Source organism: Onychostoma macrolepis, chromosome 15 (assembly GCF_012432095.1).
Source record: "Onychostoma macrolepis isolate SWU-2019 chromosome 15, ASM1243209v1, whole genome shotgun sequence".
NCBI lineage: Eukaryota > Metazoa > Chordata > Actinopteri > Cypriniformes > Cyprinidae > Onychostoma > Onychostoma macrolepis.
Window position 1 is genome coordinate 15,208,679 of NC_081169.1, and position 13,537 is coordinate 15,222,215.

Consider the following 13,537-nt stretch of genomic DNA (forward strand, 5'->3'; position numbering starts at 1 on the left):
AATTATTTTTATTAAACCAGCCTATATACCTTGTTTGTTTACTTATTGCAGGGAGGCCTACTACTGATACAAGGTTAGAAATTCCTTGCAATTTGTTCACACTTCACACATTGAGCGAGCTTTGGACTCTGAAAGGTGGTTATTTAATATGGCCAAAAACATTATCACATTTACCATATTCACTTCTATATATTGTTACTGTTTTGATACTGTTGGAAAACTATTAAAATGATTCAGACTGGATCGTGAATCGTTTGACCGATAGACTCACGATTCGCGGGCATCGCCGAATTGAAAAGAACTGACAGAAAAATTATTTCATAAATATTGTGAGCGGAAATGTTTCTCAGGTCGATATATACGGTAATTTCGATCGTCAGGGATTTATCAGTGACTATCTATGAGCAATGGCTCGTTAAACCTGAGTAAAACGAGTCTAGCTAACTTAATGTCTTCGATAATATGGAATGCAGTTATGGCGTAATTTGTTTGTAGTTATGCAAATATGAAATTAAACTTGTATATCATAGCTTAATTTTTGCTACAGAATAGCCTTTCTTCTGTATAAAAAAAATCTATATAAAAAGTCTGCTCCCAAAATCATATTTGGCAATAAAATAAAATAAATAAAATCTTTAGACCACTTTAAATATTTACTTGATACGGATCGTGTGCGCCAATACTAATGAAATTACCCTCCTGAGAGACCAGATACAGTGGGAAAAAGTTACTTGCAAAAATACTACGTTACCTACCATTTTATATTGCAGGTGTAAATATACACAAAATTCTGGTGTATCCTACTAATGTTTTGCCTTTTCAACATGACAAGCCATAACGTTTTGACCCTCTCCGCTATCGGTAGTTGGAACCACGTGTCAGTTGCATAGCAACGGTTGACAACATTCGACTGATTTTGAACGGTAAGAAACATCACACCAGTACACCTGGCTAAATTATTAAATATATATTGACTACCGATAACAAGGCAAGAAAATATGGGCTTGATAGCACAAGTGTTCCAAAATATCTTTCATTTTACAGAGGAAAAAAGCCAGTTTGTCTTTCATTTAGATGATTTTTAGCACAACATTTGTATTGTCAGTGTCACTATATGTGTATATCATGCAGTAAAGCTAAACATCTTAATGAGAAAATCATTGTATTTAATTATTTTTCTAATTATGTGGAAAACATTAGTCTACAACACCATTAACATTTAATGAACACGTCTTTTCCCTAATTAAACTCAGACCTGAGAGCTGTAGAAGATGTCTGTTCCCTTCTCCAACACAAACCTGCGGATCCCTAGAGGCTTTGGGAATTTATTGGAGGGTCTTGCTAAAGAGGTTTTGAGAGACCAGCCTGAGGACATCCCCACCTTTGCTGCTCTCTACTTCACAAAGCTTCTTAAAGCCAGAGAAGGTAACTGAGCTGTTTTCCTTTGATCCTGATGTTTAGTAGCTTTTGATGACATATGAATTACTCATATATGAGTTAGTCATTATATGCTTATACAGTATGCCTTTGTCCAAGCCAAGGCAAAAAAGTTTTTCTTTGCAAGGGCTAGTATTATTAGATCAACTATATTGTCGATGCATGCTTGAAAATAATGAATGTACAAACTAATGCATGTTTTGTTTCAGAAAGTGGCCTAGACCCAGCAGAGTGGGGTGCAAATTTGGAAGACAGGTTCTACAATAATCACTCATTTAAGGTATAAAAAAAAAAAACTGATTAAAAATGAGACAACACTCTTTGAACCTTAAGATTATACTAGTTTCTTCTAACATGGTGTTTGTTCTTCTCAAAACAGGGCACAGCAATACAAGGAAACTACATTTCACCAAAAATAAATACAAGGTGTGTGATTTTACTCTTTCACTCCCCCTAACAGTTTTCCAGATGAGAGAAACAGCCAAGACTGAAGTGAAGCAGTGTGAGATTTTAGACAATAATACTAAAAATGGCTCATGATTTCCTTGATTCTGGTTGAATGTTCTTGCAGTGCAGCAGTTTTATAGCAGGATGAACCTTGGCGGGTGGCTCACTGTTTCTGAGGCAGGGCTTCGATCATAGAGCACAGATATGCATCTGGGTTGTACATTAGGATTCATTTATTACTCCTGTTGTAGTTGTTTGTGCTTTTTTTACTTATATTATCAATCACTGTTGCATATATAAATTATCCTTGCCTTCTTACATGTCAATTTTCAGAAGCAACGCTGGCCGTTCTGAAACTTTTGGAGACAATGAAACCCTAAGCTCCCCATTAAAAGACCTCAACACTAATAATTCAGAGGACACTGGAGTAAAGCAAAAATATGAGTTAGATAAGAAGCTCGATGAGGAATTCGGTGAGATGGAAAACGTACCTGATGCAGATATTCCCTATGTGGGAACGGCACATGTTGATATATGTGCTCAAGAGCTAAAAGACCCCAGCGGGATTCCAGAGCAAACATCAGAGGTACTGAAGGACGATGAGGTTGAAAAAGAAGCTGTAGATATTGATATCTGCAGATCAGAACTTGAGCCTACACCGTTGCCTTCCTTTGGTGGTCTCGCAAATGTGGATGTATGTGCTGAAGAGATAAACCATCCGTCTGAACCTACTAAGAACAACAGAGACTTGGAAAGCACAAAATTGAATGAAGGAGAGTTTGAAACACAAGATGAATCTTTTGTTGAAATCCCTTCACATATTGAGCAGGATGTAGGCAAGCAAGCAAATGAAATGTCTGATGATGATGGCCATACTGAAGATGCTGAACAGGGAGTTTTAGAAATGGCTGATAATGTATTAGAAGACATTGATCCAGAAGAGAAAAGCATTGAGCAGATTTATGTGGAGGAATCAACTGAAAGTACTACTGAAAACGCAGTTGAAGTAGAGCAGGAATCAGAGGAATATACTGAAGAAAAGGGTGACTTACAAGACAATGGAATCCAGGAAGAGACCAATCATGACTACAGCAGCACCAATGACTTTGTTGAAGATGCAGCTGATTCCACATCTGATATCAATAGTAGATCATTGGAAATGAAAGACACATATATTGACTACAGTGATGAGACATATGACAGTAAAAGCGAAGTCATAGATGTTCTAGATGAAGTGCACCATCACTGCTCTACTCATACAGGTGAGCATGAAGCTGAGAACAGCTCTGATGAACAGAACACCTCTAAAATTATGGATGCAATGAAGGAGGAAACCCCAAAGCTAGATAACGACAGTGAAACTGAAGTCACAGAGGACATGATAAGCAATGAGATTTTAAATACTGATGTACTGGATGCTTCTGAGAAAGATCTGAACACAGAGAATGTAAATGAAGGGAGTGATCTTGATAGTGATGCTGAAGAGATGGATCTGGACATTTCGAACATGCCTCAGCAAAATATGGTGAAAACTGAAGATGAGGAGGATGATTTAACCCATGATACTGAACCAAAGGAAGATATTTTGCCTTCTGAAGCTGAAGAAGCTGATTCCAGGCCTTTAGAAGGAGAAACAGAGGTTATCAGAGAAGAACATCCTACAGAGTCACAAGAACAGACTGAAAACACTGAGAATGAAGGAGATGAAGAGGATCAGTTGGAGCAGCAGAGGGATAAAAGCCAGGAATCGACACTTGAAAGTGAGAACCAGGAAAATCCTGACAGAATAGAACAAAAGGTAAGGGATTTTTGTTTCTTTTCTTTTTTTCACCACCTTTTCATTTGGTAAACAAAAATATGGTATTTGTATAAAATAAATTGTAAAATATAAATGTAATATGTATATATATTATTATTTTTATTTTCATTTATTTATTTTTAAAATAGAAGCCACATCCTAGGGCCATGCAAATAATCATTTTGATTTTTGATTTTTTTTTTTTATTATTTTGGCTTCCCATGTTTATGAAAAAATATTATTATTTTTTTTAAATTAATTTTATTATTTGAATGTATTCTATTAAATTTATTATTTATTTAGAAAATGCAATAAATGCAATATGTTTCCAGAAATCTGTGAGTAATCATGTTAAATAATGGTGATGTCAATATTGAGCAAAATAATCGTGATTATGATTTTTGCCATAATCCAGCAGCCCTACCCCATCCTTATCTGCAGACTATTCCTTTTATTATCCCAAGTTAGTAAGTAAAAAAAAAAATCTTCAAGGACTTGTCAGATCAACAGTATGGCTCTGTGTCTCTCTGGAGAACGGTGATTGAAGATGTCCTGAAATAGTCCAGCTGGTGAGTGCAAGACTGCGAGAGGGTCAAAAAAGCTCAAACTATGCATACATCCTATATCATATAAACACTACGCATAGACCCAAACAAATGATTGCAACATTTCATAAAGAGATATTCAAAAAAGGTTTAGATCTTTTAAACCAAGAGGTCAGAAGAATATACATATGCTTCTTTAAAGGGGTTCGAATGAGACCGATTTGGTGGTGTTTCCATGGAAACATTTTACCGACCATTTATCTGAGGGAGAAACTGATCTAGATTTTGGAGTTGTGTGATATTTCCAAAGAAACGGAATATGTACCCTATTAGCTGCTTCGCTTTTCAATCCTCGTCCAAAGTGGAGTGTTTCAAGTTCTGTAGGGGTTAATTAGAGATACACACACTAAAGCAAAGCTCTCTTCTTCTCGCTCCAATGTAGGTCATCTAACCTGACCTATATCAACTCTTGTCCAATGACTTTATACGCTGTAGGAGGAGCAAGGGAATCGTGTAAGTGCTATTTTCAGGAACAATATTCATGGCTATCATCAATCTCTGGCACGACTGTAAAGTCACCTCATCTTCTTCTTGGAAACTCAGTGTTTTAACACTTCGGTGCTCTGTGAACCGACTTCATTAGCTCCCAGCCTTACACCTCCAGCAGATGCCAAGAAAAGAGAACTGATACCATTACAGCACCGAGCTGCATCTTCTCTCTTTAATCTTGGTAGGGTAGGAGGCAGGAGATGCAGCAGTGTTCCAGAGAAATAAAGGGCAATGGATTTACTGTCTGTTTGTCTTATACTCTACAGTATATTGCCACAGGGTGGAGGAGGCACGGACTGTGTGGGACTGACTGAGATGTGGGGAGCTGCTTCTAGTATTTTCGTAGCTTATGATAGCCCTCAGGAATATTTTGGACTGTGAATTTTTAAAGTTATGTTATATAATTGGTTTGGACCATGGTATGTCTCTTTTCAATCATTCTCTCCATTGAAGATCAAGTATCTCTGGTCCTATTGGTAACAGGTGTAAGGAAAATGAGAATAATGGCGGTGTAAACGTCAGCATTAAACAAAATGTTTGCAACGAGCAAAGAGCTGAGTGACAGTGTCAGAGTGATGATGCTCGCGATTGGCGCGCGCTCTCTCTCTCTCTCTCTCGCGCTCTCTCTCGCTCCCTCGCTCTCTCTCTGTCCTCCCACCCCAAGACTGAATTATAAGGATAGTTGGAGGAGAGGCGTATTCGTCCAAGGCATTTGCCCTGCGAGGAGGTTTACGCTCTGTTGCACTTGTGCGTCTTGTAAATCGAGATCACGTTTATTAACGTCTGTAATTGCGCGTCATGGATTGTCATATCGTAAGTATAGACCACTTTAACTGTTTTTTGTTTGTTTGTGTGTTTGTTTTATATTGAATGTATAGAATTAGGCTAAATATATTTAACTAAATTGTATCGGTTTGATAATAAATTAAAACATACTAACTTTTTAGTTTAGGACAGAGAAAAGCTGGACTTGTTTGCACATACTTGTTTTAGTATTTCGAAACTTTATGTCGGCGGTAAATTCCATGTCCAGTAAATTTGGGGACTATTTATGGGTTTATGTCTTCAGATCCATATTTTGGGCTCACCATCATTTCACACTTTTTAACAGTTGACTCTTTATGCAAATGAGTAAGCTTTTTACAGTTTATGCTAAGGCCATTAGGAGTTCAAAGGATCCCCAAATATTTGTCTATATTATTCATATTAATAGTATTATTAGTATTAATTGGATTATTAAAATGTATAATCTACAAACTTTAAATAGTAGAAAATTAAAATAAAAAATGCGTACCGTCTCAGTGACTGAAAATTAATAATAAATAAGGTGGACTCTTGGTGGCGCCATATACAGATTTATATATATATATATATATATTCTCTTTTTATTTATTTATTAAACAATATATTGATTAATAACTTTCTATTAAACATGGCTTATAGGGCGTGGCTATATTAGCTGGGTATATGAGGACATTTGCATATTTAAAAAGTCATTCAGCTTTCAGCAGCCATTTGTGGACAATTGCCACAAAACGTTTTGGGTAAGGGTCTGAAAAAGCGTGCAAAGTGGTATTATATATAGAAAAATGTATATAAAATGAATCTAGTTATTGTGCATAAATTGATGTTAACAAATGTCAGCTCTCGTTTTAAAATATGAACAAATATGTGAGCTTATGGGATAAAAAAAAGTCCTTTTGCTGGTACCCCAATTATTTCTGCTTGGTGCTTGCTGTTGTTGTTATGCATATGCAAAAGGATTGGGCAAATGTATAATTTAATTTAAATGGACTGGTATAGACATGGGAAAGGCTTGTGACTGCGCAGTTTCATTAGAGGTGATCCATGGGTAAGCATGCACTAAGCCTCAGAGGCGGCAGTAAAATGAACAGATGCTTATTTATAGGGGGATTGTGGAACGCCTCTGCCTGTGGCCACATATGAGATATGTTGGCAAAATGTTTGGTTAATATGAAAAGGAGGCTGATTCTTAGTTCAAAAGTGGGTGGACATGCTCCTACCAGGGCTTTACAATGGACTTCTGCTCATCACCCGCACACAAGCAGTTTAAAGACTGCCAACCAGCCTCTGCTGAGCCATTTTACATATGCTAAGTTGTTGTGGTGGGAGAAAGCATGTGGTTTCACAGCTTCAGGAAGACTTAATGAGACAAATAACATCACATCCCACCACACACACTGCTTGATGATGTGTGCTGACATGTTTCACAGAGCACAGGAAGCTGGTCACAGTTGGTTTTTGTAGCATCTGGGTGGTTATTTATTTGAAATCATTGCATTTATGTTTCAGTTCATTTTATTTTCATAGGTTCAGGTAATAGGTTTCTTACACTCTTAAAAATAAACATTCCTTATGGTACTTTGAAGAACTTTTAACATCCATGGATCTTTCCATTTCACAAAAGGTCCTTTATAGTGGAAAAAGGTTCTTTAGATGTTCTTCACAGCATGAAAAATTGATTCTCTTTGGAACTGTTCACTGAAGGGTTCCTTTGGGAACCCAAAATGATTCTTGCTGTGAAAACCCCTTTATTTGTAAGAGTGTAATGGAGAAGAACAGCATTCAGTTGGAAAGACTCCGTTTCTGTGGAGCTGATAGATAATGACTCATTGCAAGGGGGCTTAAATGGGTAGGAAATGCTAAACCCACTATGGTGGTATATAAGATCTTAGAGGATAGTCTGAATCACTCTAAGCAAAAGAGAAATCAATACGAAGTACACCCAGTGTCTGTTTTGCTAAATTTATCACTTATAATTCATCATTCAGGAGGAATGCAACCAGCCACAAGAGGAAGAGGACATCATGGACATCCCATTGGATGACCCAGAGGCCAATAAGGCGGCCGCCAAAATCCAGGCCGGCTTTCGTGGTCATATGACCCGGAAGAAGATGAAACCCGGTGAAAAGCCCAATGAGGAGGTGAGCAGCAGTGGTGAGGCCCTCAACGGCAGCCAAGGGGACTCAGGTTAGTCTCTGTCCCCAACAGTTATAGTCAAGAGCTAGACTCAACACCCAACCCACATGGTGCAGAGGCTGCCAGCTATTTTGATCCAATTCAGTTTGGCAAGACATTCACAAATCCTCACAGAATTTGGCTTTGAGATCCGAAGTAAACAACCAGAGCTTTGAACTTTAATGAGAGTTCAAGAGCGTGTTGATTCGCTTTCTTTCTGTACTGTTTACCAAAGATTTTGAATAAAAAAAGCAGGAAATATTGCGCCCATTATAGTAGGTGAGCCACAAATGAACTCCATCAAATCTAACATGAAATAAAATTAAAAATCCATCAATTATGTTTAATGAGTCATGTCTTTATACTGAGTAAACATAATAAGACATGCTCAAGGGTGCATTTTAATTACTCTATGAGTGCTTTGGATAATTATTTTCTTAATGAAGTAATTATTAATGAGCACATCTATCATTCTTAAAAGTCTGCAACCGTATTAAAAGGCCATTCACCGATTTATAGACAGCCAGCGGAGTCCACAGAGTCACTCTGTAGTCTCTAATATCTCAGTTTGTTGAGACACAGATCTCTCAAATCTAATTTCTTTTGTGGGTGGTTTAAGCCTCCACAATTCCAGGACTCAATATTAAAGCCTCTTGCAGATTTGTCCCCCCTTTCAATTTTCTTTTGGGTGATGTGTTTTGTTCTGCACAAAATTGCCTCGTTTTCTAGAGATGCTGGATAAACTGCATCCCCCAACTCAGTATGCAAATGGTTCTCGAGCAGTTGATCCCCGGAGATTCTACTTTGAAGCAACAAATAGGCCAGTGCTGACGGAAAGACCATAACGTTAATGTTCTCACACCAAAGCCTCCATTTGAACTACCTTTATCGGTGTCGTCCTTTGAGGACGAACCGAGCAGATCTGGTCATTTGATGTGGAAAGTGGGGCAAGCAATGAGAATGAAAGTGTCCTTCCAAGCTCCAGCCCAGGCCCAAATATCTCTCCTTCAGCTGTGCCGCTCCACTCAACCCCACCTCTGTGCCGAATTTAGGCCTTTCCCAAGCAACATCAACCCAGTTCTCGGTTGCTAAGCATTTTATGTATGGAAGTATTATTTTTATCCTCAGGTGCATCTGCATCGCTGAAACGAGGTTGTGCTCCGTTTTACTCGGACAAAAATAAAAAAATGTCTATGATCAACTCATATTCTGGCAAAAAGGATCAATAAGTAATGCTCTGTCGCATACGGTATATTTTGTCATTTTAATACTTCAAAGAAAATTAACTTTTTATATTATTTCAGTTAATGTTTCTTTTATATCAAGTAATAAAATAGTTTTTATAGTTTGAAATAGTTTTCCTTAGAATTGAGTTTATTTTTCATACCCCATTGACAGATATTTTCTTGATATTTTTCATAAACACTTTCAGATATTTTTCATGAATTTTTAAATATTTGTAATGGAAAACAAAACAAAAATAGCAAGTAAGAAAATAATTTTTTGCAGTGGGTAATGCTACATCATTTGGCTTGTCACAGTAGTTGACTAGACAGCTGTTTGTTTCCAAACCGAAGTGCAGTAAATCTAAAAAAAAACATATTTCGCAAGCAGGGGGAACAGACGGAGTAGAGACAGACGCCACATCTGGACCAGAGCAGTGAAGACCCTTCTCAAGGTGGACAGCTTATAGGACGCTTTCTCCAGGGAATTTTTTTTTTTGTGTCCAAAAAAAGTAGTAAAATTAGGCTGGATATGTCATCTGATGTGTGAACTCTTTCTCTATTTTCTGCTTCTTATCCAGTCCGGGTGAATATCTGCTCCAGCATGCTTTTGCATCCCACAAAAGGCATCTGTATACTGTATATCTGATATTTGTATAAATCGGAAAACGGAGAGTGTAGAATTTAACACAGGCTTCTTCAGTCAGACAGTCAAGTAGACTTAAAACAATGCATCATGATTGAGTTTTCTCATTTTTGTTGCTTGATATTCCTTTCTTGTGGTAGTATGTTAATGATTGCCTTGATTTGACCATGTAGCCACTATCACAATAAGATGTGAAATTTGTTTTATCATAGAATGTTATCAGTTGTTTATAATTGTGTTGACTGATTTGTTTGGTTTGCTACCTGTAATATGTTGAAAATGAAATCAGAGCTTCCAAAGCAGCATATGGCATGGCAAGATTGACTATAATTTATTTCATTCTGTTTAATTTGTAAAATGATTCATACTAAGTCTTTTAAGGTAGTGCGTATCATTAGAAATATAGAAATTGAGTTGTGAAAGCTTAACGAGTGATAGTCAAGATCACCTTGCATGTTGACATCAGCATCAAGCTCTGTATCAGTTGATAAATGAATAAAAACTCAGAAATGTGTGTTGCCTGCATTGAAAATGATTTTGTGCAGTCAGGGGCTGATCATTAGTCTTTTGAAGTCCTTATATAAAGAGTCCAATAACAAACGGGCAGTTATATATAAATGCAGCAGAAATTGAAATATTAACCTACACATCAGTCTCATTAGTCCTGCTGGAGCTTCTCACTGGAGGGCTCACAGCTGGAAGGCTGTGCTAATGAGACCTGGACAGTCATTTATCAAGGTCAAACTGCCACATGCCCTGCGCTATACTCAATATTGCATGTCAAAACAGCATTTAGGCCTATAATAGCATTAACTGTTTTCGAATCTGTTCCAGTGTGTAGTTTTTTTCCTGATAAATGTGCATGTGCCAGAGCTATAATGAAAGAAATCTCAAATAAATATTGTAATAATTTCATTTTAAAGCACAGCCACCAAAAAATCTAACTTTAGCACCTTACTTTGAGATTGTTCTGAGGTTAAATACAGATTTAAAATCATAAGATATAGTTTAATAGCTATGATACTGTTTTTGAAATCAAATCTTTGCTCAGCTATATGACATGAAACACTGGCATCTAACAATGCCTTGGGAAAAAAAACGCCAATTTTTAAAAATAAGGCATATACATAAACCTAAATAGGACATAAAACAATTATCGAATAAACCTGTGTCTTATTCTGTGTCCTAAACTGAAACATTGGTGTCTCATTTGCAATTTGGGAAAGTAATCAATTTAATCTATGTATGTGTGTGAAAATATTCAGATGTAACCCCCTTTGTAATCGTTAACATTTTCATAAGTAACTGTCTCAGTAACTGTAACTAATTACAATTACATTCGTTTTGTAATTAAATTACCTAATTCTGTTACATGTAACTAGTTACTCCCTGCAGTGCCATAAAACTTGTAATAATGAATTAGTGTCAGAGTGAATCAGAATCATTGAATACCCAATTTGGTCCATTTCAAAACCAAAGCTATCATATGACTCGTGCACTATATTTAAGTCTTCTGATGTTGTACAGTAGCTGTTTGTGAGAAAAGGACCAAATTATTTATCCACTGATTGATTATTTGCTCATTCATTGTTCATTAATTCATTATCATTTTCAGTCGGTGAGAACCAGATCTGTCTGTGCTGTAATGAATCATTCATACAGTACCTGTTTTGTAAACCAATCACTTAAATTTCAGACTATTCGTCACACAAAACTATCAAATGATTTTAAGACTTGAAATATAGTGCATGAGTTGTGTGGACCATTTTTATAATACTTTTATGTTGCTTTTGTGTCCTTTTTTGAGTTTGATATCTCCAGTATCCATTGATTGTAAGTTGAAAAATATCTGCTTTTGTGTTCCACAGAACTAACTCATACAGGTTTGAAATGACATGAGGGCAAGTAAATGATAAAATTAACATTTTTAGGTTAACTATCCCTTTAAGAACGAGATGTTTGAGGGCATAAAAAATGAATCTGTTTCCTTATGACAATATTAATCACTCAGCCATTACATTAAGAGCTGCACTTGATTAGACTGTGTACTGCAGTTCCTATAATTAAAGACATACGGCACTCAGTTAATCTTGTTTTTCAAGCTGACATAACGTGAACATTTATTACACACTGAATCACATTCTCCAGGTTAAACAAACAGGAGTGACTTCATAAATCCTGCTTTGAAGGTTTTAATATTTCACAGTGACTGATTATATTTGATGTTTTGTGGCCTAACTTTATGAAGTCGATTTCCTCAAATCTAGTGGCTTTCGATCCATTTTCGTACTGACTTTTAACATTTCTAAACTTGGATAGGCAGGAGGAAAAACTGGACAAGATGTCCTCCACACAGCAACAAAGACCTGCCATAATTGTCATTTTTTTGTGTGGCTCAACTCTTCTTTCCCGTGTGTGAAATGAGCGTTGGAAGTCAGTCGCCCACATTCCCTCCTCCGCACGCAGGCCTCAGCTTTAGGGGCTCCAATGTAACCTCCCAGAATGAAGTCTGTCACTGGCTCTACGACTTACAGTCTCCTAACAGTATTTTTTCAGGTTGCCTATGGCAACACAAAGTGCCATAAGACAGACCTTTCTCTCAGACTGCCGTGTGTGTCCCATGATTCCTGCCCTCTATAGACTGCTGCTGACAACGCAGTACTGCCGCCCTGACAGCTGCCATATGCCAGACAACACTCAGCTAACCTGCACAACACAGACACTTCATGATGTATTTTTAGCCTGTAAATGATCGGATTACACTTGAAAATGTGTGCGTGTGTTTTAACACAAAACAGGAGAGTGGATTTGCATAACTGTGACAGCTAGTTTCTGTTTTACCTCACAGAAACATGCTAGCATTAGCACTGGCTGGCTGCTAGAATCTCATAGCATCTCGTGGAGTGATACTGAAATAACTCTCCAAATCTGAAATATCTGTCTTAATCTCAACACTTCTTGAACTTTTCGGTTTTCGTGCTTAATTGGCTCTTATGAATTTTATATTAGCATTACATCAAACCCTCCAGCAGAGGGAGCCTGTATATAACAAGTTTAGCTCTCACAAACAGATTCATAAGGTCCGCATTTTATGTGCATTTTTAAAAACGGGCTCTTTTTCCCCATGAGCATATAAAAATTGTTTTTGGTCATTTAAATGAAGCTAAAATAACATTAACAGGCCTCAGTTTTTAAATGAAACTTTAAAAAACCTAAATCAAAATTGATTTAGCAACTAAATGAAGTAGCTACAAGTAGCTAATTATTTTTCAAATAAAAGTATAAATCATACATATTAGAACAGTATACAAATAATTCTAAAATAATTACATTTACAAATTATATATAATTTTAAATACAATACATTATAATTACAATCGCAAACAATTATTCTTAAACGGGAAATGATAGTTAAAGAGTAAGTTATAATTTGACCTATAGCCTTTGCTATGTTTCAAGTCTTGTGAATAGACTGCACACAAAATTTAGTGTATTCAGCTTTGTGTGATGAAATAGAATAAATATTTAATAATTATTGCTGGAAAAAATATCCAATGAAGCATCCTAAAAAGCGTAGTGATTAGACATAGACATAGTGATTAGATAAAATTCTAAAATTATATTTTGTTTTTGTGTTTTCTTGCAAAACCAACTTTCCTGAGAGTGTAACGCAGGAAAACGTTTTTAAAAAATTAAATAAAAATAACTTTTCAAAAAATTTTCATAAAATTATCTGGCATCTCATAAAGTCCAGTGCAATATCGCTTCAAGAGGCTATTCTCCAGCGGAGACGTGTGTGAGGATCTTTCATGCTTTCAGTGCACTATTGACCTTGGATGTTCTCACTGACTCTACTTGACAGATTTCTTCACAAGATGAGAGAGTCCGGGAGGACTTTTATCCTCCAGAGGAC

The 13,537-nt window shown here is 36.6% G+C and overlaps 1 protein-coding gene across 10 annotated transcripts; it reads left to right on the forward strand.

Annotated features, from left to right (window-relative positions):
• Positions 1-816: 816 nt before the first annotated feature.
• spa17 (sperm autoantigenic protein 17) lies at positions 817-10,138 on the forward strand. Of its 10 annotated transcripts, none has more exons than XR_009274368.1 (8): positions 817-923; positions 1,254-1,425; positions 1,647-1,717; positions 1,817-1,863; positions 2,218-3,682; positions 4,098-4,251; positions 4,670-4,740; positions 7,569-7,710. XR_009274368.1 is itself a non-coding variant. In XM_058799572.1 (7 exons), exons 2-7 carry the CDS (start codon positions 1,272-1,274, stop codon positions 9,385-9,387), a joined length of 1,908 nt encoding a protein of 635 aa, XP_058655555.1. In that variant the 5' UTR covers positions 823-923; positions 1,254-1,271; the 3' UTR covers positions 9,388-10,138. The 10 variants fall into 10 exon arrangements, 6 of the variants coding, with proteins under 6 accessions (XP_058655556.1, XP_058655557.1, XP_058655555.1 ...); XR_009274369.1 differs by having other exon boundaries at positions 4,101-4,251; XR_009274370.1 differs by having other exon boundaries at positions 4,124-4,251.
• Positions 10,139-13,537: the final 3,399 nt, after the last annotated feature.

Coding starts and splice junctions, on each gene's coding strand:
- spa17 (XM_058799569.1), top strand. CDS start 1,272: ATGTCTGTTCCCTTCTCCAACACAAACCTGCGGATCCCTAGAGGCTTT. Junction 1,426..1,646: donor GCTTCTTAAAGCCAGAGAAG/GTAACTGAGCTG, acceptor GTTTTGTTTCAG/AAAGTGGCCTAGACCCAGCA. Junction 1,718..1,816: donor ACAATAATCACTCATTTAAG/GTATAAAAAAAA, acceptor TTCTCAAAACAG/GGCACAGCAATACAAGGAAA.